Source organism: Oreochromis aureus, linkage group 4 (assembly GCF_013358895.1).
Source record: "Oreochromis aureus strain Israel breed Guangdong linkage group 4, ZZ_aureus, whole genome shotgun sequence".
Lineage (NCBI taxonomy): Eukaryota > Metazoa > Chordata > Actinopteri > Cichliformes > Cichlidae > Oreochromis > Oreochromis aureus.
The window spans coordinates 6837822-6864452 of record NC_052945.1 but is presented as its reverse complement, the minus strand read 5'-3'; the positions used below and the strand labels follow the sequence as shown (position 1 = coordinate 6864452).

At 39.8% G+C, this 26631-nt stretch overlaps 3 protein-coding genes across 7 annotated transcripts; 2 read left to right on the top strand and 1 right to left on the bottom strand.

Moving 5' to 3' along the window:
- The first annotated feature begins 308 nt into the window (after positions 1-308).
- rnf113a (ring finger protein 113A) lies at positions 309-5500 on the top strand. Its single transcript, XM_031725845.2, has 10 exons — positions 309-441; positions 855-934; positions 2895-2993; positions 3256-3363; positions 3548-3657; positions 3981-4087; positions 4557-4646; positions 4728-4821; positions 4905-5011; positions 5354-5500. The coding sequence occupies exons 1-10, from the start codon at positions 336-338 to the stop codon at positions 5419-5421; spliced, it is 969 nt and encodes a 322-aa protein (XP_031581705.1). The 5' UTR covers positions 309-335; the 3' UTR covers positions 5422-5500.
- Positions 5501-5533: 33 nt separating this feature from the next.
- On the bottom strand, positions 5534-18009 carry strada (STE20 related adaptor alpha). 3 transcript variants are annotated; one of them, XM_031725844.2, is made up of 13 exons: positions 17872-18009; positions 17203-17266; positions 16682-16739; positions 14385-14413; positions 12547-12649; positions 11656-11777; positions 11358-11466; positions 11093-11216; positions 9463-9634; positions 9205-9309; positions 6879-7132; positions 6720-6762; positions 5534-6548 (listed from the first exon to the last, which is right to left on the bottom strand). In XM_031725844.2, exons 2-13 carry the CDS (start codon positions 17212-17214, stop codon positions 6393-6395), a joined length of 1287 nt encoding a protein of 428 aa, XP_031581704.1. In that variant the 5' UTR covers positions 17215-17266; positions 17872-18009; the 3' UTR covers positions 5534-6392. The 3 variants fall into 3 exon arrangements, with proteins under 3 accessions (XP_031581704.1, XP_031581703.1, XP_031581702.1); XM_031725843.2 differs by lacking the exon at positions 14385-14413 and having other exon boundaries at positions 17872-17964; XM_031725842.2 differs by lacking the exons at positions 14385-14413; positions 16682-16739.
- ddx42 (DEAD (Asp-Glu-Ala-Asp) box helicase 42) lies at positions 18009-26557 on the top strand. Of its 3 annotated transcripts, none has more exons than XM_031725840.2 (18): positions 18009-18113; positions 19620-19841; positions 19960-20110; positions 20195-20256; positions 20617-20653; positions 20943-21095; positions 21228-21332; positions 21494-21613; positions 21698-21874; positions 21967-22095; positions 22196-22295; positions 22399-22446; positions 22537-22634; positions 22780-23056; positions 23230-23456; positions 23583-23693; positions 23815-23928; positions 25257-26557. In XM_031725840.2, exons 2-18 carry the CDS (start codon positions 19627-19629, stop codon positions 25860-25862), a joined length of 2730 nt encoding a protein of 909 aa, XP_031581700.1. In that variant the 5' UTR covers positions 18009-18113; positions 19620-19626; the 3' UTR covers positions 25863-26557. The 3 variants fall into 3 exon arrangements, with proteins under 3 accessions (XP_031581700.1, XP_031581701.1, XP_039467320.1); XM_031725841.2 differs by having other exon boundaries at positions 18028-18113; positions 19625-19841; XM_039611386.1 differs by lacking the exons at positions 18009-18113; positions 19620-19841; positions 19960-20110; positions 20617-20653.
- The last annotated feature ends 74 nt before the right edge of the window (positions 26558-26631 follow it).

Sequence of the window (26631 nt, the reverse complement as noted above, 5' to 3'; positions counted from 1 at the left end):
TGGCAGACGAATGTGTTTTGGCACAGCTCTAAAAACTTTACAGCACTTCATAGAGTTATAAAGATTTCCAAGACATAACTGAAATTCTCATGAATTATTTTTAAATATGAAATAAGTAAATATCATTGAGCAACTTTTGATTAACTGGCTCGCAAAAATTGCAGCCACTTTCTCACTGAAGTATCACTGCTGCCTTTTTAAATCTAACTTTACAATGCCTAAGTAAATTGACAGGTGTGATTCTCCTTTTGACCAGTACAGGGACTAACTTAAGATGACTCCTAGACACTAGAGGGTGCTGTGGCGAAAGCAGATATTTACAAAACAGAGTCAAGATGGCGGAATCAGAGAAGCCTCGGGAGGGATCTTGCACTTTTCTGTTTAAAAAATCTAATAGGAAATTCTCTGGGCGAAAGAGAAAAGCAACCGATAGCGAGAAAGGTTTGTTATTTAACTCACTTTCTGATCATTTAAAGCCCAGTGAACTTCCGGTGTCGACAGCGCTCGAGCTTTTTAATGATCGACTACTTGTTTCTGTTCTCGTAGTCCTTTACAGATAATCACTGTGTTATTAACACGGTATGAGGCAAAAATACTACATCTGATTCCAAAAATCGGAGAAACGATGTAAAGGAAGTACCGCAGATGATACATTTTTGTTCCTGTTATAAACAAATTTCACATTCGTGCCGCGTTTACGTTTTCTCGGAATTTGGAACGCTGTATGCGCCTGCTGTTTTTTTGTCCTCCCAGTTAACTCCGAGATTATTCTAAGATTTTGCAATTCTGCTGTCAGTTATTAGACAAGTTACTAGATTTTTTCACCAAATGTATCTCACTCATGTCCTTTTCAGATGAAAACAGTGATGAGGACCAGACCCTCGTAGTGAGAAAAGAAAAGAAAAAAACTCGCATCAACCCGATGATTCAGAGGGTAATTATGGGTTGTTGTTTTTTTTAAATTTTTGTATATTTATATTTTTTAACATGTTTGTCGAAAATTGCGTTTTTCCTGTCTTAATCACTGTGTACCTCAACGTGCACTGGAAACGGCAAGTATGTATCCAGAATCAGCTGGCATATAGTCAGATTTGCAAAAGTCTAAATCTGCATTTAGAGTCACAAGAGTACTAAAGTATTTAAAAGTGTGTTATGTTAATGCATATATAGATTTATTTTATTTTTTTTACATTTAGAATATGGACAAGAGGGTTTTTACAGGGAATGCAGAATTATTAGGCAAGTTGTATTTTTGAGGAATAATTTTATTATTGAACAACAACCATGTTCTCAATGAACCCAAAAAACTCATTAATATCAAAGCTGAATGTTTTTGGAAGTAGTTTTAGTTTTAGCTATTTTAGGGGATATCTGTGTGTGCAGGTGACTATTACTGTGCATAATTATTAGGCAACTTAACAAAAACAAATATATACCCATTTCAATTATTTATTTTTACCAGTGAAACCAATACAACATCTCCACATTCACAAATATACATTTCTGACATTCAAAAACAAATCAGCGACCAATATAGCCACCTTTCTTTGCAAGGACACTCAAAAGCCTGCCATCCATGGATTCTGTCAGTGTTATGATCTGTTCACCATCAACATTGCGTGCAGCAGCAACCACAGCCTCCCAGACACTGTTCAGAGAGGTGTACTGTTTTCCCTCCTTGTAAATCTCACATTTGATGATGGACCACAGGTTCTCAATGGGGTTCAGATCAGGTGAACAAGGAGGCCATGTCATTAGTTTTTCTTCTTTTATACCCTTTCTTGCCAGCCACGCTGTGGAGTACTTGGACGCGCGTGTGATGGAGCATTGTCCTGCATGAAAATCATGTTTTTCTTGAAAGATGCAGACTTCTTCCTGTACCACTGCTTGAAGAAGGTGTCTTCCAGAAACTGGCAGTAGGACTGGGAGTTGAGCTCGACTCCATCCTCAACCCGAAAAGGCCCCACAAGCTCATCTTTGATGATACCAGCCCAAACCAGTACTCCACCTCCACCTTGCTGGCGTCTGAGTCGGACTGGAGCTCTCTGCCCTTTACCAATCCAGCCACGGGCCCATCCATCTGGCCCATCAAGACTCACTCTCATTTCATCAGTCCATAAAACCTTAGAAAAATCAGTCTTGAGATATTTCTTGGCCCAGTCTTGACGTTTCAGCTTGTGTGTCTTGTTCAGTGGTGGTCGTCTTTCAGCCTTTCTTACCTTGGCCATGTCTCTGAGTATTGCACACCTTGTGCTTTTGGGCACTCCAGTGATGTTGCAGCTCTGAAATATGGCCAAACTGGTGGCAAGTGGCATCTTGGCAGCTGCACGCTTGACTTTTCTCAGTTCATGGGCAGTTATTTTGCGCCTTGGTTTTCCACACGCTTCTTGCGACCCTGTTGACTATTTTGAATGAAACGCTTGATTGTTCGATGATCACGCTTCAGAAGCTTTGCAATTTTAAGACTGCTGCATCCCTCTGCAAGATATCTCACTATTTTTGACTTTTCTGAGCCTGTCAAGTCCTTCTTTTGACCTATTTTGCCAAAGGAAAGGAAGTTGCCTAATAATTATGCACACCTGATATAGGGTGTTGATGTCATTAGACCACACCCTTCTCATTACAGAGATGCACATCACCTAATATGCTTAATTGGTAGTAGGCTTTCGAGCCTATACAGCTTGGAGTAAGACAACATGCATGAAGAGGATGATGTGGACAAAATACTAATTTGCCTAATAATTCTGCACTCCCTGTATACACTTGCAAACCTGATATTTTTGAAAAAGTTTATAAATCTAATCATGCAAACACACATTTGCAGACAAGACTGCTATGACAGTAGCCTCAAATGAGACAGAGGTGACTGTTTTTGTTTTGGGTTTTTTGTCCAGACAAAGAAAGTGGAGAGAGATGCTGTATCATCCAGTGAAAGTGAAGACGAGAAAGAAGACAAGAAGGTGACTGTTTCCTACAAGTCCACACGATCAGCGGTGAGTTGACTTTTTCTATCATACTGATTTGTTAAAGGCTGTCCTTTAAAAGTAAAGCCAGGGATATGAATGAGCAAGGTATTCAACCTTTTTGTTGTTTCATCTGTATGCATGCTGATTTGGCCTCTTCTGATTTGCCTTGTGTGTGTGTGTGTTCCCTGTCCTGTATACTGCTTAAGAGCCACAGTCTTGCAATCTTATTGATGTGCTTATATAAACGTATTGAATGTAAACCTTTTTCCCGATCCTATCCAAAAACAAGAAACCAGAGGGACCGGAGGACATGGGTGCAACTGCTACATATCAGCTGGACACAGAGAAAGACAAAGATGCCCAGGCCATTTTTGAAAGGAGTCAGAAAATCCAAGAGGTAGTAGATGCTATTTTTAATGTTAAAGCTTTGTAGAAAAGGCTACAACTCCTATCGTATAATGACTTAGTTGGCTGTTCTGTTCATATTCACAAATTGTGACTTGAATGCTAAAATTAAAAAAAAATGTCCAGTAGTTTCAACTGAATCTTGAACTAATGTTCTTTTTTTTCTCTTGTAATAGGAACTGACAGGTAAAGATGATGATAAAATCTACCGTGGCATCAACAACTACCAAAAATTCATCAAGCCTAAAGACACAACTATGGGCAATGCCTCCTCTGGCATGGTCAGGTGAGCATTAAGGCGAGGCATATCCATTCCATCACAGTCACATTGTGTCATTAAAAAAAATAAAAGTAAACAGAACACCAAATGCACTTCTCTTGTGGATCTGTGTATCATTAAAACTGCTAATAAACCACAAAGACAAAGGAAATCTTGAGCTTTTTAAGGAGCTTGAAATAGACATTAAATAATGCTCCATCTGCTCAAGAGTTTCCTATGATGGTGCATGGGTAATGATCTATCACTGATACAGTTTTGGGGGGTTTTTTAGTTCTGAAATGTAATTAGTTAATACTGATATGTATAATTCAGTTCAATCATTTTAACAGAAAAGGACCAATCAGAGCCCCTGAGCACCTGCGAGCCACAGTCAGGTGGGACTACCAGCCAGATATCTGCAAAGACTACAAGGAGACTGGTTTCTGTGGTTTTGGAGGTGGGTATGATATTTTAAAATACATGGATTTTTCAGGAAGTCAAACCATGCAGTATTTTATTTAAAAGAAGGTCACTATTACAAAAAGGAAAATTCACAATAACGATAGAAAATCAGGGAAAAGTTAATGGCAATATCAAATTCCCTTACAACTTTGTTTTTATTGGGGTATTGTTTTTGTTTTGTGGGAAATTAAACTATTACGTGTATAAGTATCAGGTGGCACAAGTCTGACTGGAACTGTGCAAAAGCCTTTAAAAGAAAAATTTTAGCAGAATTCCCCTTTTTTTTTGGTGGTTTTCATAAAACCTTGTGTTTTTTCTTAAGACCTTTTTTTCATTGCACTTGAGTTGTGTTTTTTTATTCTATTTACCTATAGATAAGAGCAATTTGTAGTGTGGGTTAAACATTTAAGAAAATACTGATCGTTCAATAAAGCTTTCCTCATGATCATCTCGCCTGCTATCAGACAGCTGCAAGTTTCTTCACGACAGATCGGACTACAAACATGGCTGGCAGATTGAGAGGGAACTGGAAGAGGGACGATATGGAGCCAATGGTGAGTTGAGAAGGATTTAAACTGCATTTTTGTTCCTACTGTAAACGAGCTTTTCCTGAACACTGTCTTATTTTTATTTAGATGAAGAGAACTATGAAGTAAGCAGTGATGATGAAGACTTGCCCTTTAAGTGCTTCATCTGCCGGGAATCCTTTAAGAATCCCATAGTCACAAAGTAAGACTTTTCTGTCATATTTTTTTCCTTGCCAAGCTGTTCCCCGTTTTTTGAAACATATTAACAAGTCTAATGTCTCTCAGGTGCAGGCACTTTTTTTGTGAGGTTTGTGCACTTCAGCATTACCGCAAGTCCAAGCGCTGTTATGTGTGCGATACTCAAACCCATGGAGTGTTCAATCCTGCTAAAGGTAGGCAAGATTTCTATAAAACAGACGACTTCTTTTAATGTCTTGATTGTCCTTTCTGTAAATAAATTTTGGCATTAGACTTTGAGTGAAGGAGTCAACGCAGATGTGTGTTTGCCTGCTTTTTGTCACTGCGCTCGGGTGTGGAGAATTTACATAAAAATGCATCAACTATGCATGCACCCCAGGCGATGGGCTTCAAAGTATAACAGCAATGATTACTCAGCCATCAGGTTTTCAGCTGTCTTTGACCGCAATAAGTATAATCAAGGTTATAAGATAGTGTTGTAATCAGTGCAGCTTACCCATTAATCATGTTTTATTTTACCTTTTTTCCCCCCTCAGAGTTGATGGCCAAGCTGGAGAAGCACAATGCCATGACAGACCAACCACCATCCGATGAAGACAATTAGCAAAATCCAAAAATTTCCAGCCTCCCCTTACGTGTTTGTCTGTGTAAAATTTAAATAAAACATTTTTGATAAGGTTTAAAGCCTCACTATGTGGTGCCATCAAAATAAAAAGTTAATGTCAACCACGTTTATTGTTAAAAGTCAAGTTTGAGTTTTGCAACACAATGCTTTGCCCTCACTTTCAAATATACATGCAGACAAAACAAGCACCAATAAAACATTCATTTTCGACATGAGATAATACCCAGAGTAAGTTCAAGCAAATACATACGTCTATGCTTTGATGGTTAGACTAACACGTTAATCTTAACCTCTGTGCAACAGAAGAGTTGCCTGAAACATGAAATGTAGTTTACACTGTAACACAAGCAGAGCTAAGAAATGTGTTTACATGCTGTTAATTTAGTTGACCCTCCAGGTAAACGCAAAACCTTCCATCTGGTGCAGAAGACTAACCGAGTCAGCTGTGAAGACCGCTGTGCGCCATTATGGTGGTCTCACTGAGCATATGGGCCGCATCAAGCAGCCCTGTTCTCACACGAGGTAGAGTGTCCCCTCTGAATATTTAGTAGCAGCTTCAAACCAATTTGTTTTGTGAGACTCTTTAGGCTACAAACACAGACTCTCTGACCTCAACACTAGCATGAGGAAGTGAGAGTCCTGTTTTGTTTTAGCTCCAGGGGGCTTGTAATGTGAGAGTACAATCTGTAAACAGGTGTAGGTGTGTGTGTGTGTGTGAGAGAGAGAGACAAAGAGGCAATCAGTGCAGTGCAAGAGTTTGTGCATATCTAAAGAACAAAAGCGTGAGAGATGTCAAAAGAGGCAGGATGGCTGCTGGGTTGTAACCTGGGTCTGAGAACAGCCACTCCTTTTAGTATTATATACACATAGGGGCCATAACAAAAACTAATCTTGTCCCATCTGCTCAGAGAGTTTCTCATATAAACATCTTCCCGCCAAGTCCTCCACTGTCAGAAGTCCCAGTCATCTACTTCCAGGTGGCTGAGACCGGACTCCAGACTGGCAAGTCCAGAAGGTGAGTCCTGAGGCTGGGAGCTTTCAAAGCTGGTGATAGGTGAGACGGGCCGCAACAGCTCAGGTAGGGCCTCTGAAGGTCGCCGTTTGATCTAAGAAAACAAAAAGATTTAGAGAACAAACTGAAACACGACCAATTCATATCTTATTTTTAACAAAATTAAATGTTCTAACTCTCCCACAATTGTCTAACACTTTAAATACTATATACTGATACATGTACACAAGTGAAAATGTTATAATTAATTTGATATCTTGCACACCTGTTTGAAGAAGGGATGGCCAACAAGACTGGTTGCAGATGGTCTGAAGAAATGCAATTGGGAAAACAGTTAGTATCCCTGTCATAACACATTCCTAAAAGCAGTTGCAGTGCATTTATCGCATATGTACTTTAAATATGCAGGGAGAGTTTCGCCAACCTTTTTTCTGGGTCTCGCTGTAGACACAGCTCAACGAAGGCGTGGAACTGCGGGGAGAACGTCCGGTTGTATGGGTGTCCTCCTGACGATGACGAGGGTTCACCGTTGGAGTGTCGGACTCCTCCTGCTCCAGGACCCTCACAGATCCCAGAGTCAGCACCAGAACGGGAAGGCTTCATGGACAGCTCCTCTGGTGGTATAGTTGTGGTATCCAGCAAGCATGGGACTGTCCCGTTTAGCTTCTCCAGTAGCATCTGTGGAAATGAGCTAGTATTAGTTTAACCCAATGACCTTCTTGCACACCTTAGAGTTTGTGGTTTTAGTGTTCAGCTTTGCCCCCAATCTTCAGTTTAGATCAAAATGAAAATAACACCAATATTGTTACCATTAAATTACTTTCTACAGTCAAAATGTAACATAGGAGACCAGGCACGTGCAGAGGGGGGGCGGAAGGGGCTTGAGCACCCGCCCCTTTCCTGATGGGTGCCCAAAGTGCCCTTTTGTTAAGGCAATTTTTTTTTAAATTTTAAAAAAAATTTTTAAATGTGTGTGTGCGTGTGGAGTCCTGTCTGTGCCCCTCAACAATAATATTTAACTATTAATCACATTTTTGCTAAATAAAAGGATCTGGCTTGCATCAGTCACATGATCACCATTAACCAATGATCGCCCTTGACGGCGGAACGCGCTGGTTACGAGCCGGGAACGAGCTCACAAAGAGCACGCGCATTTTTTGCGGTCCGGAGCTGTAGGAGAAACACAAATTAACTCAGAGACACAGACTGATGCGACAAAACCAGTAAGTAGGTGTACAGCGTACACTGTAGTCTAAAGCACACAGGAGTATTAGCTTGTTACGTACACGTTGGTAAGCTGTCTTGTGGCAACTGACGAACTGAAACAAACGAGCGTGCTGTGTGTGCAACAGCGCGACAAACTTTACCTGTCCTTTTATTAACTGCACAAGTAGTGCTGGTCATAGCTGCTGGCTCACTGGGTAAGGCTGTCATGGGTCTGTAGCTCTGTCCACCGTTTTAGGGAACATATTTAGTTTTAAAGTAAGTTACAGGGCTTTTCCTGCCTTTCTGGAGGGATTATATTTCACTTAAAACGATCTAATATGCATGTCCACATAATAATGGATTATTATAATTATAATATTTTAAAAAACACGCTGTATTTTAAAGAACATACATTAAGAAACAGATTATATTAGATTTATATTTTAAATAAGACAAAATGCTGATTTTACAGCAGCAAAATTATTGTATCTCTACAGTTTAAAAATGTAATAAGCTTTCTTCCTGCACAGAGTGGATAGTGAAACAAATGGAATCATCATAAATACATTATTATAAATTTATTATTTTTTTCCCTCATTGCTTTATTATTGTAGCTCTAGTAATAAATAATAAGGGAAGGATTCTGGATCAACACCATGATGGAAACTTGTGCCCACAGTATATACAGTATTCTGAAGAAGGTCTAAAATGTCACTGTGTGTGCATGCATGTGTGTGTTTTATGTATATGGATTTTTGAATTATTACTCATAATATAACATTGTCCAGACATGGCTGGTAAGGACATGAGGAGGAAACAGTAGGAGCTGTGTGAGGCTACTAAAGGCAGTGGATCCCTCAGCAGCTGGATTACAAAGAGCACAGGTAACATTAACACATGTACCAGTTGTTGGAGAGGTATTCCAGTATAAAAATAATAATAAGCACAACTGAAATGTTTTGCTTCTATAACATTTTTCTGTTATCATTAAGTGTGGAAAATTAAATAATAGTTTATTGCAATAGCAAGTTGTGCCTTGTTCTCAGATGGACAGCAAGTGGAGAGTGATAGATGAAATGAGTGGATGGAAGGAGGAAGAGAGGCAAAGAGTGATTCACAGGCAGGGTCTAGTTTATTTCTCAGTTTTTGTTGCCTTATGGTTCCAAGCGCTGTCACCAATCTTTGCATTTTGTTATTATCTCATGACACTTGTTTAATCAGCTACCATCTCTCCTATGGACTTTTTAATGTCTACAGTCTCAGATCAACACAGCCCTGCCCTCCAACACTATCAGCAGCAGGAGCAGCAGCAACCCCTCAACAGCAACATTGTACCCATCAGGTAAAACATAGGCTACGTTTGCTTTGCCTCACAACAGTGATATAGTATGATGCGATCCCATATTAGATTCTTGATGAATGTGTGTTGTTGTTATTCACCCTGGTTCAATGTGCCCCTTTTTAGCTTTGAGCACCCGCCCCTATAAACGTCTCTGCACGGCCCTGTAGGAGACTATTTAGGGTGTTGACACATCTCTGCTTACCTGTGTAGCTGGCATGTCTTTGAAGGGAACGTGTCCATTGGCTAGTTCACAGGCTGTGATGCCGAGGCTGTAGATGTCTGATCGAGAGTCATAGCCTTGGAGATTCTTCAAAGAAATCAAACAGAAACTGTCAGTTTCACCCGTACTCTTCTTCTCATTTTTGGTCATTTTCGTTGTGCGTGTAGCATGAAAACTATAGTTCTGCAGCCTCTAACATTAACTGCAGAACAGCATTCTCAGTGTTGAAAAATGTAGTACCTGTTGCAGCACTTCAGGACTAAGCCACGGCAGCACGTTAACGCTATACTGGGGGAAGTCGTGGACCACTTTGGCCCTTTGGCCATGTCGAATGAGGCTAAAGATGCTCCGCAGACCTGACATGCAGACTTGTCCATCTGCAGAGATCAAAACGTGGCTGGCCTTCACACTCCTGCATAACCAAAACATTTAAGATAATCAATATCCTATGAGGTGTGAATGATTGTATTTTAATTAGATATGGACCAATCCGATATTACGTATCGGTCCGATACTGACGTAAATTACTGGATCGGATATCGGAGGGAAATAAAAAATGTAATCCGATCCATTAAATATCAAAAAAGCACCTCAAAAAAACTTGCGACATGGCGTAACTCTGCTCATAACCGTAGTGTATTTGTAGCCTCGCTAGCAATCCGGCATTTCATCTCCGAGGAAGTTATCCCAGAGAGAAGTAAAGCAAGTGTGTAAGTTCATCTCTGAATGTTTGTAAAGCATTCTCGCGTTAAGCTTAACAACCGATATATGGAGCGAGTGCCTCTCTCTCCCTCCCTCTCTTGTTGCTACTTCAATCATGAAACTGATCAATGATCAGCTGATCGGCTTTTCTGTCGCGAGTCCGTCTCTCTTCTTTGTTTTTGGCCCACTTCGCGCCAGAAAGAGGAAACCAGCGGCTGAACAACAGCAGCACGTTTAAGCTTGATAAGCTGTTGTTAGAATGTATTTAATATTACTTTCTACACCAGGATCCTTTTCTACGTAACTGACAGCTGGTAACTGTGCAGGGGCGGATCTAGCAAAGTTTAGCCAGGGGGGCCGATAGGGCATTAACAGGGAAAAGGGGGGCACAAAGACATACTTTTCTTTCTTATTCTCATTTAAAATATGTAGCTTTTAATAAATAATTATCCGAATCTTACACCCAAAGTTTTAATCTGATGTAAAATGTACAGAAGTCCATCACTGTATATAGTAACTATTAAGTCTAATATACCCTAATAAGCTATAGTACTTTTTCCTTTGGGAAGATACCATCTGTGCAGTCTGCAATTCTGTTGAAGAAAGATGTTGAATCTATTTAATTATTCTGGAAAAATAATTGATTTCTGTGCATTTTTTTTTTTCCACACTGCATCAAATTAAAGTTGATTACGTCGATTAAGCATCATGAGGTGGAGGGTGGGTGGTTCCCTTTTTCTTTTTTTTTTTGCTGGGAGTTTTAGAACCCTATTAGGTTGCTTACTCTTTAAAATACCAGAATAGGGAGGATGGAGTAGGTTTAAGTTTATTAGATTGATCAGTGTTGCTGAACTATGAAATATTTTGGGTGCAGTGTATTTTTTTTTTTTTTTTTTTTTTTTTTTTAAACATACAGGTATAACAGAATAGCTTTAGTGTTGTTGTTTTTTTTTTAAAACTTGAGTATGAACTTATACAAAAAGCAGCAAGATATTAACAAAACAGTTTTATTGATTAAAAAAAAAAAAAAAAACACACTATCGGATTCATATCGGTATCAGCAGATATCCAAATTTATGATATCGGTATCGGTCATAAAAAAGTGGTATCGTGCCATCTCTAATTTTAATGACAGGGTAATATAAATTAAACCACATGCTTGTCTTACCGGTGCACATATCCCATATGATGGATGTATTCAAGAGCTTTGAGCATGCCTAGCAAAATGTATGCTATAGTCAGCTCACTCATACCATCTGTAAAATGTGTGCAGATGAGATCTCTGGCTGACCCTGCAAGATTAAAAAAAAAACAGATGATCGTGATCAGAAAGCTCTCCGACATTAGCAGAGGCTGCTTCATGAATTGTTAACATAAATTTAGTTGCATAACGTATGAGAAACAGCGATAAGGTAAGAAATTGGATTTCTTACCATAAGCCATGAAAGGTGTGATGACCCATAATTCATTTTCAGCTATAAAGACGCTCTTGTATGGTAGAATACTGGGGTGGTGAAACAACTTTGACACATGTAGTTCACCCTGCGAGACAGAAAGGAAACTACATCTTATTATGTCAGAATGAAAGATGGGGAGGAGAAGATTACATAAAATGTAATAGACTACGAGGCTGACAAACAGACAAATTCTCAAATAAGCACTAAAATGAAATATGGGGAGGACGGTGATAGAGTCAAGTCATGCACACTGAAGGCATTGAGCAATTCAAACCTGCAGGTAGGTAACCATGTCATTAGTACATGACTCTAAGTCAATCCGTCGGATGGCCACATGCTCCCCAGTGGGTCTATATCGAGCCAGGTTAACAGTCATTAAATTGTCCAAGCCCCGACCTACAAGACAATATTCAAATCACTGAGACAAAGTCATCCTCCAGTTCTGTTTGTTTGAATATTTATGTTGTTAAATGCTAAACAAACACAACTTAACAATACTTTTTATTTACATCCTAATACTACCTTTAACAGTAAAAAACAAAGCAAAACAAAACAACACATCCTTAAGAGTTAACTACACTTAAAACAATCAAGGCTTTAAAGAAGCTTTTTACATTCATCTTTAGTTTAAAAGGAAGGAAAAACCACCAGGACTCTAAACTACTGATATAGTAGCAGATCCAGCTCACGAGCTATCATAATTTACAGGAAGGTGACCCCAGTCTGTGTACATTTGATTACATTCTGATCAATACTGAGAAAAAAAAAAGCAGTGATAAGAATTCTAAATGAATGGTTGATGGAGTTATTGCTATAGAAAAAGCTTATTGTTCCTTTGACCACTTTTTTTATATGTAACTATTTTTAAGTTGAGCGTTCTTTACTCAAGCATCAATACATTTCGTTTAACAACTGGCCATAAATAACAAGAACGACATTAATGAAGGTCACCCAAAGCTACTACCTTAACTATATGGAGACCAGTTGTGCTTAAAGGGTGCATTAGGAGTCAGGAAAAACCCTAGGTGATCTAGTTTTATGAAGAGAAAAAAAAAAAAAAAAAAAACCATCACGAGGAACTGTTCTTTAGCCAGTGCAGGCAAAACAAATCTGTTACTGCCAACAAAAACTGAATTAAGTGAGGCATGTCTTTGATTTTACTTACCAATAACAGCAAGGAGCTCATAAGAGCTGCTGTCAGGAAGGAAACTGCCCATAGTGTCTCGACGAGGGAAGGAGGTCAGACTCTCCTGACTGTCCTCATTGGCCTGGAGGAGAAAAGGAAACAGTGAACGAAGATCAGTTCTGGCATGAACCTCAGTGGTTATAGCACTGAACCAAAAGGATTTGTGAGTGACAGTTGGAGACTTAGTCTTATGTGTGATAGCTGTTAGAAGATCACTAGAGAGGAGACTCAGGTGTGTTAGCATGACCCATAGCACTAGTGGAATTAGAAAAAATTAGTAACACAAACTGGGCAAACTATAAGTTTAATCATTAAAATAATGACCAGAGCTTCACTTAATCAGAATACCTCAATAACCCCTAAGGACATATTTGCAATTTTAATTACTCCAGAGAATTACAGTGCATCCGTTGTATATGGTTACTCCTCTGAACCACAGACAGTATAAAAACATGGAAGTAGCTTCCAGGCCAATTGTGAAGTGCCTTAACCCTGCCTTCTATCTGAAAGCCATGTGTGAATGCTCATGTGCTAAAAACTTGTCAATTACAAGTCACAAGCCAATAAGCAAGCAGTTTCAAAGTCAAACCTGCCCCTCTCCATTACATCTGATTGTTTTGTTTTTGTTTTTTTTTGCAACCAAGAAGCTAATAGTGTAAATGCTCATTTCAAAGCCTCAGAACAAGACTTCACGGTAGCTGCACCATCTCTTATACCATCTATGCTATGAACTAATTCTCCAATAACAAAAACAGAAGTTAAACTAAAAACTTTTTACATAACATGTAGAGAACAGTTTATATTTTTTTAAAGTGAGGACTCCTGAATTCCATCAGTTTACTTCTGTTAAAATGATGGAAATGGACAGACTGCAGTAGCAAGCTGTGGAGGCAAATGACAGCAAGATGTATGAATATTTGGACTGTCTCCATGGCGACCAGCAGTAAGAGAGACAGTCAAAATTAGAACAGCACCCTTCTTTGATCATAATTTACTCTTACAGGCTGGAGATGGCTTCAAGATCAAGATCAGGAACACACAACTCTGAAAATATCCCCACAGATAAAAACCAAGAGTTGTTTCTTGTGTAAACCAAGCCACAAGGAATTATCTTTATGTAGTTTAAATTAAATACACATTAAAACTGGCATGACGGCAAAGTCAAACATGCTTTGGCAGCCATCGCTTAAGGGAATGTCGGCGAATGCCATCTAATCACATGGGGTATACTAGACGCTGCCACTGTGATGTGTTAGAAGGGGTTACCATGCATTGCAAAAGCTCAACACATGGAACTCCATCCATTAACAAACTGCAGGGACACACAGTCGCAGACATCAAAGTGTAACACTTTCAGCTCACCACCAACTCAACATAGGGGCCGTCACCTCACACAGGAAGTGTAAAAACACACAATATCTTTTTAATGTTAGTCAAGACTTTTAGTACAGCTACAAAAACCCATCAAAATCCAAAACACAGCAGCTGCCTGAAGGCCAAAATGTAAACAGCAGCACACCAAAGGACTCAGAATATTTCAAATAAACTGTAGGAGGGAATTAATTCATCTCTTTCAGGTATGCTTGTCTATAAACCACAAAACAGAAGCCCTTGCGAGTGAGGTGAAAAGGGCTTTCTATGCTACAAGCATGTACAGTGTGTGTCATGAACTGGACAGTCATGCATATAAAAATGTGCAAAGCCTTGAGGGGGTAGTGGATTCTGCTTATTCTGTGTGCGCACATACATATACATGCATGCACGCACATACACAAAAGGCACATGGGGTGATGCAGTGGCAGGAGTACCACACTTACTTTCCTGTGAGAGACTCCCTGAGCTTGCTCTGGGGTAGAAAAACCACATCAATGACATAAAAACATGTACACAAACAAAACAAGAGAAGGATCTGTGTTTAGAGAAGCTTTTGAACTGGTTAACACAGCCTCTGGAAGTAAGGGTTTGCTGCATGAACCAAAATTTGATAAATGAGCTTTGCTGGTTTCACATGTCACTTGTCTAATTCAGCATCTTTGTCCTTTTGTTGGCCACCCACACAGAATTATCTGTTTTAAAGGCTTCATTCATTCTTAAAAAAATAAATAAATAAAAATAAATAAAAAAACAAAACAATCTCGCTAAACCCATCTGGCTCTTCCCAGACGTTATTTTAACCATCAGGAACACAGCCAAAACAGAAATTATACACTTGATCAAAATGCAGCTCTGAGCAATGATCTGCATGCATTAAAATGAAAATGAGACAAATACTGAACAACTTCTCATTAAAAACAAACACTTGACAAAAATAACAAGAATATCACAATTATAATACTAATTATTGAGGAGTCTGACAGCACAAAGATGAGTTTTTGCATTCACAAGATTTTCATAAAAATTGACCTCTGACCTTAAGGTCGAGATACGATCTTTATTCAGTATTGATCAGATATGAACTTCTTCGAGATTTTTTGGTAGCTATACATATGGTGTCAATTTGAAAATTGCATGTTGCTTCGTTCTTCAGTTATTGCATTTACAAAATTTGTCCACATTGCCCACCTGGCAGGGTGACAACAATTCCCCATCAGCCCTTTATGGCTGAGGGGTAAAAACTATATAGAATATCAGAAACAAGAGTTAACAAATCATTACAACTCTCATCACATTAGCAAAGCAACTCTGTTGCCAATATCAAGATTTTATTATTTTTTTAAAGTTGCATAAATGTTCCTTGTATGTACGTTGAACTATTCCAAATCTAACCTTAAATAAGTTGCTCAGAGTTAAATGACCTGTCAGCTGGGAAAAAGTAAGACAAAGTGAGAGACACAGACATCCATTGCTAAGGCTGTGTAATGAGTTTAACACTATACTCCTTGGAGCCCAATTAACTGAGACACCATACTTTGTAGTCTTTACAACAATATGGATGTTTCTTCAGTAACCAATTACATTAAATTATGTTACTGTGACATTGTAGCGCTATGAACCCTGCAAAACCTGGAGCACCCTCATTGCAACAGTCCCTCTACACCTCACTAAAGAGTTTCTTGTAGCTTTAAGGTGCAGTCATTAATGAATTAATGCATGAACTGCAGTCACTGAAGGTGGGGACTAAGAAATAGCTGCAGATTGTCCATCTACCTTAACTGTATGTCTCAGACCTCAGATCAGTTTTTATCAATGTCTGCATACTTTTCTGTCAGCTGAGCACTGCAAAACAATTACGCCCAACTAATGGCTGTGGACCTTTTGCACAGTTCAGTCACATGCATGCCTTTCTTCTTTTTTCCCCTTTTTGCTTTATTTCCACACTGTTTTCAGACTCAGAGTTGCACCAGTGCTGTAAACTTGTGAATATTTTTCATTTTTTCCCAGATCAGGAATCTTAGGGAACCAAAATAATCAAGACAAAAGCATTTTAATTCCCATCTTTATTTTAATACTATTGTACCCTCTTCCTATTTAAATAAATAAATCTCCCTCTCACCCACGAGCCATGGTATGTGTATGTGCTCCTCAAACTCGGGTCCTCTACTAGAGGCCTGGGACTCTGAGGGTTCTGCATCTTAGCCATTCCTAGGACTGCACTATTTTTTTTCTTTTAGGTATGTTTTATCTTTGTTTGTGACCACATGTTTAAATGATCTGGATTCTTTTCATTGTTTCACATATGTACCTACTGTGTATCCCATTTTTAATGGTGTACAGTATATGTGATCAACTGCAACTTAATTCATTAAAAGGATAGTCACATTTAATTACTTGTGAAATAAAATATTTAATAGTCAAAAATAAGCATTTTTAATGCCAAATACAACTTCAGAAGAAGCATGACAAATACGTGGCAAGCCCACATGACATCAGTTGTGGGTGCCATCCTCTCATAATTTTCCTTTGTAAAGTGAAACAATAAGTTAAGAACGCTGCTGACAGATGATTAGGGGATGGAAAGCTTCCATAACTGTGAAATTCACAGCAAAGTAAATACTCAACTAGAGCAAAGCTTCAGTGAAAACTGAAAGTTGTTTTCTGTTGGTGCTGTTGAATGGTCAGTGGTTTGTGAAAGGTGAACCCTGTGGTTAAAAATTAATTTGGCTTTGAGTCTCACCTCCAAACAACTCCAAATCCCGCAGGCTCTCCACACTCAATTTCTCAGATACCCAACGCTGACATACACAGAGAGTTAATGGAAAAAAGGAGAGAAATGCAAGCAAGAATAAGGAAAGGTTACACATAAATATAGGCACATTTAATGTTGCTGAATAAAGTTGGTTAATTTAGTAAGGTGCAGCTGTAGAAGTTTCTTTAATATTGCGCAAGAGAAAGTTGTGCAAAGCTCTGTTTCAAACACATTTAGCAATTGTGTCCAGTCTTGTATATCTATAAGCAGTGCTGGATCGAAAGGCAAAGTGTTTCTTTGCTGTGTGAATTTTAGAAACATGAATACACTAATGATGAATCCCTTAAAGGGATTAATCCTTCTCTTGGAACAGTGACAATCTTCAGTGGGTATAATGAATAAAAGCATACAATTAGACATAAGGCATGGTCTGGCTTAAGAATCAGTTCTCATGATGCCAGCCCTGCTAGACAATACAAGAATTTAGAAGAATTTGGCCAAATACTTACAAGAAAAGACATCGATCCTCTCAAGTGTGTTACATTTGATGCCAAAAACACATAAAGGGAATAACTGTGGAAACAAGAAAGAAAGAAAAAAAATGTATGTAGCGGTCTAGCCTCACTCAGTTGTAGTAGTGGTTAATTAAATTAAATATAATCAAATTTAACACAAGTTGTAGACAATAACATGTCTAATGCTTTGGTACGTCGCCAAACAAGCAAAACCAGTCTTTCCTCGTTTTCATTTTGCATACAAGTTATCGCCGTTCATTAAAGCACTTACTAAACCTTGTATAGAAAAGTAAAAACAACCAGCTAGATGACCTGTAGAAGTAAATATTGGTTTGACGGATGACATCTCTCTTCTTGTCATTTTAAGTCTAGAAGCGGTCGGATTTTACGTTGCAGTAATGATGATGGCTACGCAAACAGATTTGCTGAACGACCGTCAGCACCAACAAAAAAGAAGAAGAAGGAGAAGCGTGAATAAAGCGAAAGAAAATAAAGAAATCATTCACTAGTACCACAATAATAATATCATTATTATTATTATTATTATTAAACTCGCTAATGTTGCTGTGATGGAGGACACAGGCTGGCATAGTTAGCTAAAACGGCGACATTAACCTGTTTTACAGTCAGAAACGCCTTTACTTTAACACCTTGATAACTCACCCGTATAATGCTCGGAGCAGAAATGCCTTGTTGCTGTGATACTATGTCTCAGATTAACTTATTTGGCGCACCATCCTCTCGGGCAGGATGTTTTTGATAGCTCTCTACTGTGCTTTATGGGTTGAGCGCCGTGTCGCCAGCGAATGACGAAACGCGCAAAAAGAAACCTCGCGCACACGGGTGACGCAAGCACCGTGGGGGACTACTGAAAACAGAGGCGCTTTTATTGGAATAAGAAACAGGTAAATAAATACTCCCTACCGTTTAGCATTACACAGGATCGATGCTTTCGGCTAATGAAAAAAAATGAAGCTCTATGCTGCGCTGGACTGTGAAAGCGCCTCGTTCACGGCAAAGTGTCGATCCTAACGTCGCACACCTCCTCGGCCTTACTGCGGCCTTGAGCTAACGCTAACATTTGGTGCAGATAAATCATGTCCAAGTGCTGTTATTGTCCAACTGCTACGACGCAAACAACCTCTCGAAGCTATCAGGGCAATCAAAATGTATTGTGTTTACTTTTATCTTCGTATTTAGCTTATACGGTAAGCTTTAGAAACCGTAACGTCGATCCTTTGCTGTTGTTTTTTTAACAAATATGCGACCCGCCAATAGACAGCAGTTTCTGTAGTACCGTCATAGATATCAATAAAGGCGTTTCATGAATTTTGTGTATTTATCATAATAGTCGTATTGACGTGAATAGTCGTAGATGCTCGTCTGCGCATCTGTTGTTCAGCTAAAGTTGGTTTCCGCAGTAGGGGATGTAATGTACTTACAATCCGTATTATTTGTTAGTAAACTCGTCATTATCCGCCGGAATGCCCGTGTTAGAAGTGGACATTATTGACCATGTGACCGGCTAAAGAGAGAGGTGTCAATAATGCTGAGTCAGATTGTGCTGAGGGCACCTTTAATAAAGAGCCACGAAGTATAGAAAAGGTCAGAAGGAGCTGCACTTTGTCTTTGTGAATCAAGAAAAAGTGTATGATAGGATGCCAAGAGATGAACTGTGTTATTGCATGAGGCAGTGGGGACTGGGAGATAAGCATGTAAGCTGGTGCAGGACATGTGTGAGGACAGAGACAGTGATGAGGTATGAAGTAGGTGTGACAGATGGGTTCACTGTGGGGGTAGGATTACATCAAGGATCGGCTCTGAGCCCCTTGTTGTTTGCAGTGGAGGTTGACATGTTGAAAGATGAAGTCAGGTTGGAGTCTTCGTGGACTATGATGTTTTCACAGATGACATTGTGACCTGTAGTGAGACTACGGAGCTGGAGGAAGAGAACTGGTGAGAGTTATGGTCTGGTGAGAATAGGAAAGAAAGTCCGTATAATCAACACAGAATACATGTACACAAATTAGAGGGAGACAGGTGTAGCAGTGAAAATGCAAGGTAGTCAAGGTGGATGAGTTTAAATACCTGGGGTCAACCATCCACAGCAACGGACAGTGGAGACAAGTGTCAGGAGTGTTTTGTGACAGAAGGTTAGCAGCGAGAGATGATGTTTGGCTTCCTAACAAAGAGACATGAGGCTGAGGGTTTTAAAAACTGAGCTGCCTGTAAGGAGGAAGAGAGGAAGACCACAGAGGTTCGTGGATGTAGTGAAGCACGGTTGGTGTGACAAAGGAGAAAGAAGAACTGAAAGAAGGAACTATTTTTTAACTTTAAATTGGGAAGTGTAACAGGGGTGGTTTAAGATTTTAGAGACTTCTCTAAGAGCTCTTTTTTTAAATTCTTTTCAGAACAGCCATGAACTGGAACAAAGGTGGTCCTGGTGTGAAGCGAGGTTTTGGCTTTGGGGGATTTTCACTCGCAGGAAAAAAAGAAGAGCCTCACCTTACTCAGGAATCACACACATCATTTGGAGGCCCAGGATCTGGAAGTGGTGGATATGGGAAGAGCCAGCAGCTCCCATCATTCTACAAAATAGGGACCAAAAGAGCTAATTTTGATGAGGAAAATGCGTGAGTATTACATATCTCTTATATGTACAGAAATAGAAATATTGATTTCAGCCCTTGATAGCAGCACATACTGGGATTGTGAGTAAATGCATAAGCTGCATATTTCCTATTTTCTTAGATATTTTGAAGATGATGAAGAGGAGTCCAGCAGTAATGTGGATCTGCCTTACATCCCAGCTGAAAACTCACCCACACGGCAACAGATGCAGTCAGGTGGTGGCTCAGACAGCGAAGATGACCCTTTGGATGCTTTCATGGCTGAAGTTGAGGTTAGTAGAATTTTACAGATAAGCAGAGACACAAACTAAACTAAATTCTGCCTTTAACAGATTTATTTTATTTTCATTTTTCAGAACCAAGCAGCTAAAGACATGAAGAAACTAGAGGAAAAGGAGAAGGAGAAAAAGTCAGCCAAGTAAGACTCTATATTTGCTTGTTTTTTATGCTTGATTTAGGTGTTAGGCATTAAATAAAATTATTTCAACAGGAAAAAATAAATTTCCCACAATTGGATCAAAATTACAATTAATTTTAAAAGTGGCTTAATTTGCCAAAAGCTGTTAAACTTTACTCATAACATATCATTCAAATTTCTCCAAGAAAAAATGTAAAAAAAAAAAAAAAAAATCCAGCAGTAGCTTTGCTAAATAAAAATTTAAAAAAAAAAAAGATATTGTGAGGTAAGCAGATTGATCGTACTCATAGTGGGATGTGGGCTGTCTTTGGTGTACGAACGAGCCGCAGGGAAGTTTTTTTTCTCCGCTTGTCATTTCAGGGGTATTCGTGATGACATTGAAGAAGAAGATGAGCAAGTGAGTGAGCCCTCCAAAGTTTTTAATCCTCTACTTTGCTGGTCAGAGAGGTCTACCCTCTCTAATGTTATAAAGCCTCATGTCTTCCCTTTTGTTTGACCAGGTTGCATATAGGATCAGTATTTTTTAAATGCATTTCATTCTTGTTTTTAAATTGTTGAGTATTCTTTGAACTGTATGTTAAGCTTGTGCTATAAAGCTGAAAGTCTCATTTGTCACTTCACCCTGGAGGCTGTAGTAAGTGACAAACCAGCTCACTTTTTCACCTGAAATGATTTAATCTCTGCAGGAAGCTTACTTCCGCTACATGGCAGAGAATCCCACCGCCGGGCTGACACAGGAAGAAGAGGAGGAAAACATTGATTATGACAGTGATGGGAATCCAATTCCCTCTACAACCAAGAAAATCATCATGCCACTTCCTCCTATTGACCACTCAGAGGTAAAGTTCATAATTCTGACCGAAAACACACAGTTTAGTTTTTTGGGGGGGTTGTTGTTGTTGTTTTTGTATTTGTCATGTATAATAACTATTTAATTGTACATTTTTCTTTTTTTTTGCAATTTTTCATAGATTGATTATCCACCCTTTGAGAAAAACTTTTACGAAGAGCACGAGGAACTCAGCAGCTTGACTGGAACTCAGGTGCTGGAGTTGAGGCATAAACTGAACTTACGAGTAAGTCTGTTATTCATTTTTTGTACCTGTGAATAAAGGGATAGTCATGTAGTTTAAGCTTTCTTATCTAGTTTTTTAACTTTATCACCAATATTACTAGCAACATGGATTGTGAAATAAAGATTAAGTTATTTGTTGCTCATTGTTTTGTTCTTTCTCAGGTATCTGGTGCGGCCCCTCCAAAACCTTGTACCAGCTTTGCCCACTTTAACTTCGATGAGCAACTAATGCACCAAATTCGGAAGTCTGAATATACTCAGCCCACACCGATTCAGTGTCAGGTATATTGCAATTTAATGTTTTGATATCCACATGGGTGAAAATTAAATAAGTTGTTATTAATGGGGAATAAATTTGCATTTTAGGGTGTCCCCATTGCGCTGTCAGGACGTGATATGATAGGCATTGCAAAAACGGGCAGCGGCAAAACTGCAGCTTTTATCTGGCCAATGCTGGTTCATATCATGGACCAAAAGGAACTGGAGCCTGGGGAAGGACCCATCGCAGTCATTGTGTGCCCTACCAGAGAGCTTTGTCAGCAGGTAAGAGAAGGGTGGCGTATAAAGGGTATATTTGAAATTATAATGTTAAAAGCGATGGTTCAGTATGGTGTGTAACTGTTAATATTTACTAGATCCATGCAGAATGTAAGCGCTTTGGGAAAGCCTACTCATTGCGTTCAGTGGCTGTATATGGAGGAGGCAGCATGTGGGAGCAAGCCAAGGCTTTGCAGGAGGGTGCAGAGATTGTGGTGTGCACTCCAGTAAGAACATTTTTTTCATTTTTCCTGGTTAAAGGATGAAGCATTTGCTGCACTGTTGCAAAATAAGCATTAAGTTCACTGCACGTGTGTGTTTGCGCAGGGTCGTCTGATAGACCACGTTAAAAAGAAGGCCACGTCTCTGCAGAGAGTAACATACCTGGTGTTTGATGAGGCTGATCGAATGTTTGATATGGGCTTTGGTGGGTTATCATTGTCACTGCTCTAAGAAAGATGTTGTGCTTTTATTCTTTCTGATTTACAGTATGTTGAAATCATTTTTTGTTTGCTTTCTTTTTTCTTTAGAATATCAGGTTAGATCCATTGCCAGCCACGTTCGCCCAGACAGACAGAGTAAGTGATATGATTCATTTTTTTTTTAATGCAAATAATGGAACTACTGAGAATTTATATATTAATATTGATTAATTAATTTCTTCTCAGCTCTTCTGTTTAGTGCTACATTTCGGAAGAAGATAGAACGGCTTGCTAGAGACATTTTGGTTGATCCCATTCGTGTCGTGCAGGGAGACATCGGAGAGGTAAATATAGTGTTAATGCTTTTAATGTTAATGCTTCTAAAATGTTAACAGGGTAGTGAAAAGTACATAACATGTTTTTTTAGGCTTTCATTAAAATGCAGCAAAATGCCCTGACACTGCTTTTATTTTAATCCTCCCTAAAAAGGCCAATGAGGATGTGACTCAGGTAGTGGAGATGCTGGTCAGTGGGTCAGATAAATGGGGCTGGCTGACTCGCCGGCTGGTCGAATTCACCTCCACAGGATCGGTCCTCATTTTTGTCACCAAGAAGGCCAACTGTGAGGAGCTAGCTACTAACCTGAATCAAGAGGGCTACAGCCTGGGCCTCCTGCATGGTGATATGGACCAGAGTGAGAGGAACAAGGTCATCAGTGATTTCAAGAAGAAGAACTTGCCCGTTCTGGTGGCCACTGATGTAGCTGGTGTGTACAAAATTGTAGTTTGGATTGAGACTGAGGTTTCCTTGTTCCCTTTTCTTTAAGTTTTCATCACTTTCTGCAGCAATTTAATTTTCTGCAAGCTGAGAAACACATGCCTGTATGAACACAATTGTAATCTTCTAACATTTCCTTGCTCCCCTTTTTCCTCTCACCAGCTCGTGGTCTGGACATCCCGTCCATTCGCACAGTGGTGAACTACGACGTTGCACGAGACATCGACACACACACCCACAGGATCGGTAGAACGGGTCGTGCTGGAGAGAAAGGTGTGGCCTACACTCTCCTCACCAATAAAGACACATCATTTGCTGGGGACTTGGTGCGGAATCTGGAGGGAGCAAATCAGGCTGTTTCCAAAGAGCTGATGGACTTGGCCATGCAGGTTAGATAAATAACTCAGAGCTTCACAAATAATACTTATCTGGACTAAATGCATCACTTTATTAATTGATTTTTTTGTAAACTTTGCTTCATTTGCATTGTTTTTGTTTTGTTTTGTTTTCCCCAGAATCCCTGGTTCAGGAAGTCACGATTCAAGGGTGGCAAAGGAAAGAAACTGAACATTGGTGGAGGTGGTCTTGGTTACAGAGAGAGACCCGGCCTTGGGGCTGAAAGTTCTGTAAGTTACTGATTAGTAGACTGTGAAACTCCTAATGATTGTAATCATTAATGCACACTGTAAATTAATTAGCAACATGCCCACAATAACAGATAATGACTTATAACTGTTTTCTTTACAGGAACGTAGCAGCACCAGTAGCTTGTTGTCTTCCACTAGTAGCTATGAAGGCTACAGCAAACCAACTACTGGGGCAATGGGGGATCGCATGTCTGCAATGAAACAAGCCTTCCAGGTACTCACTAATTTAATTTTTCTGCCATTCTCCTTTATGCCCTATAATTATTCATACCTAGAGAGATTTCAAATGCACGTTTACGATGTAGTATTAGGGTAACATTAAGAAAAAAAATATTATTGATCATTTTCAGAATAAAATAAAAGTTGAAAATCGATTTAGAGAAAAAATTCGAAATGTGGAGATTACAGTTGTTGTTTCGAGACAAATTTCCACGGCTGCTGTATCCTCAGAGTTACAGACATCGTACTTCAGACTCAGCTTAAGTGACAAGGAAAGAAATGATTTCTCTTTTAGCACATAAACACAGTGTGGTGATAAGTATAAGGACGGTGAAAGGAAGATGCAGAAGCTGCATTTGGTCAAACAGAAAACCCACACAAACTTGGAAGAGTGGATTTGTACAAAATGAAAGGGCTGGTAATGGACAGAGGCAAGATTATCGATGGTTCCACCCTCGTTCAATAAAGAGGATGTATGTTATATCATCACAAATCATCTACACAAGGCATTTTGTAGAGGGTATAGCAGCCGTGGCAGTTTGCCTTAAAATGACAGCAGTAATCTGCACGTTTCGACTTTTAACTCAAGTTAGTATTTCGACTTTAATCTCAAAAATTTTACTTTTTTCTCAAAATGATCAATAAGCAGCACGGTGGCACGGTGGTTAGCACTGTTGCCGTACAGCAAGAAGGTCCTGAGTTCAATTCCACCATCAGGCCGGGGTCTTTCTGTGTGGAGTTTGCATGTTCTCCCCGTGTTTGCGTGGGTTCCCTCCGGGTACTCCGGCTTCCTCCCACCGTCCAAAGACATGCAGCTTGTGGGGATAGGTTAATTGGATAATCCAAATTGTCACTAGGTGTGAATATGTGAGCGTGAATGGTTGTCTGTCCCTGTGTGTTGGCCCTGCGACAGACTGGCGACCTGTCCAGGGTGTACCCCGCCTCTCGCCCTATGACAGCTGGGATAGGCTCCAGCGCCCCCCGCGACCCTGACAAGGATAAGCGGAAGTGAATGGATGGATGGATGGATGGATGGATGGATCAATAATATTTGTTTTTCCTCAGTGTGGCCCTAATACTCCTTTGTATATGTTAGACTTACCTCCATGTATCATGTATAAAGATTTCTGTAACTCCTCAGTGCTTAATTCAGTATTTTTTGTTTAGCAGCTTAAATCAAAGCTGAAAAGCAGTTCAGTTGCATCTTGATGAGTTAATTTTAAACCTACTCTGTACGCTTACTTTGGCCATTCTTTGTTAGAAAGGAATAAATGCCTTAGGTTTAAGGTAGTTAGTCATTCATAATGTCTCTTTTTCCTCTAGGCTCAGTATAAGAGCCACTTTGTAGCTGCATCCAGCGGCCCCCCAAAGCTCAGTGCCAAGTCTAGTGGCTCCTCAGGATGGACCAGTGCCGGCAGCCTGAGCTCTGTGCCAACAGAGTCTGCCAATGGCTCAGAACGGTCTCACAGTGCTACCTTGTCCATGGTGGGTTTCACCAGTGCTGGCTCCCTGAGCTCAGTGGCCCCCACCAGTCAAACCAGTTCACACCACAGCTACACTCCCCCTGCACCTCCGTCACAGAGAGAGAGCTCACGTGATAGACACGGGGACGACCGGGGGCGTCATGGTGACAGTCAACACCGCCATAGCGACAGGAACGATCGATACAGTAGCGAGGATCGCTACGGAGACCGGGATCGTCACGGGGATAGAGATAGAGATCGTGACCGCCACGGCGACCGTGATCGCCACAGCAGCAGCCGCCACAGTGACAGTCGTAACGGAGATGGAAGCAAGAGGGACAGAGATGATCGGAGGAGTGATAGGGATGGGGGAGACAGGGGGAGTGGAGATGGGAGGGACAGAGGAAGCGATAGCTTTGCTGTCCCTGAACCACCTAAACGTAGAAAGAGCAGATGGGACAACTAAAGAGAACATAAACACATTAATCGATCTTTATGTGCACCCAACTGCTCCATAACAAGCTTGTCTGTATAGGCAGATAGCAGAGCATATCAGAGGCTGACACAAGCACAGAACCGTAGGGGATATTTTATAGATTTCGATGTCGAAGTGTGCCGAACCTCCTATCAGGCTGGTTAGGACGTCATGGTTTGGAGTTTAACAGTTTGGTCAGATCAGCATAAGCGGCTCCGAGACAGCTACTGTACATATACCATCTAAGACTGTTGTTACTGTAAGTCAAGTCAAGCAATACAGCTGTAATAAATCCTGTCCATTAAAAACAATCAAAATTAGGATGTGTTATCGTTGTTTGTCTCACTGGACTCATGCTTTTGGCTTGCAAACCTGATGCTTTATTTTTTTCAGTGGATTTTTGCCAAGTGTGTTTGTATTTTTGCATTTTGTTAATCTACAAAGCAAACTGTTTGATTTCTGAAGGCGCACTGTGATGATTCACAGTCACTCGAGTACATGTCAAAACAAATATGTATAGTTCTTTTTGTGTCTTGTAGTCAAGTTTTAGTGAAGTGCCTTTCTTTGGCATTTAGTCTGTATTCCAAAATGTTTTCAAGAAAATGCATTTGTTTGAGAGGAATTTCAAGTGTATATTCACATGGAAAATGAGAGGTTTTTGATTAAAAGGACTCCTTTGGCACGAACTTGTATATATTCATTTTTGGCTTTCATTACATAGTGATAGGGTCAGAAAGTTAGGATTGAGATGGGATGACAT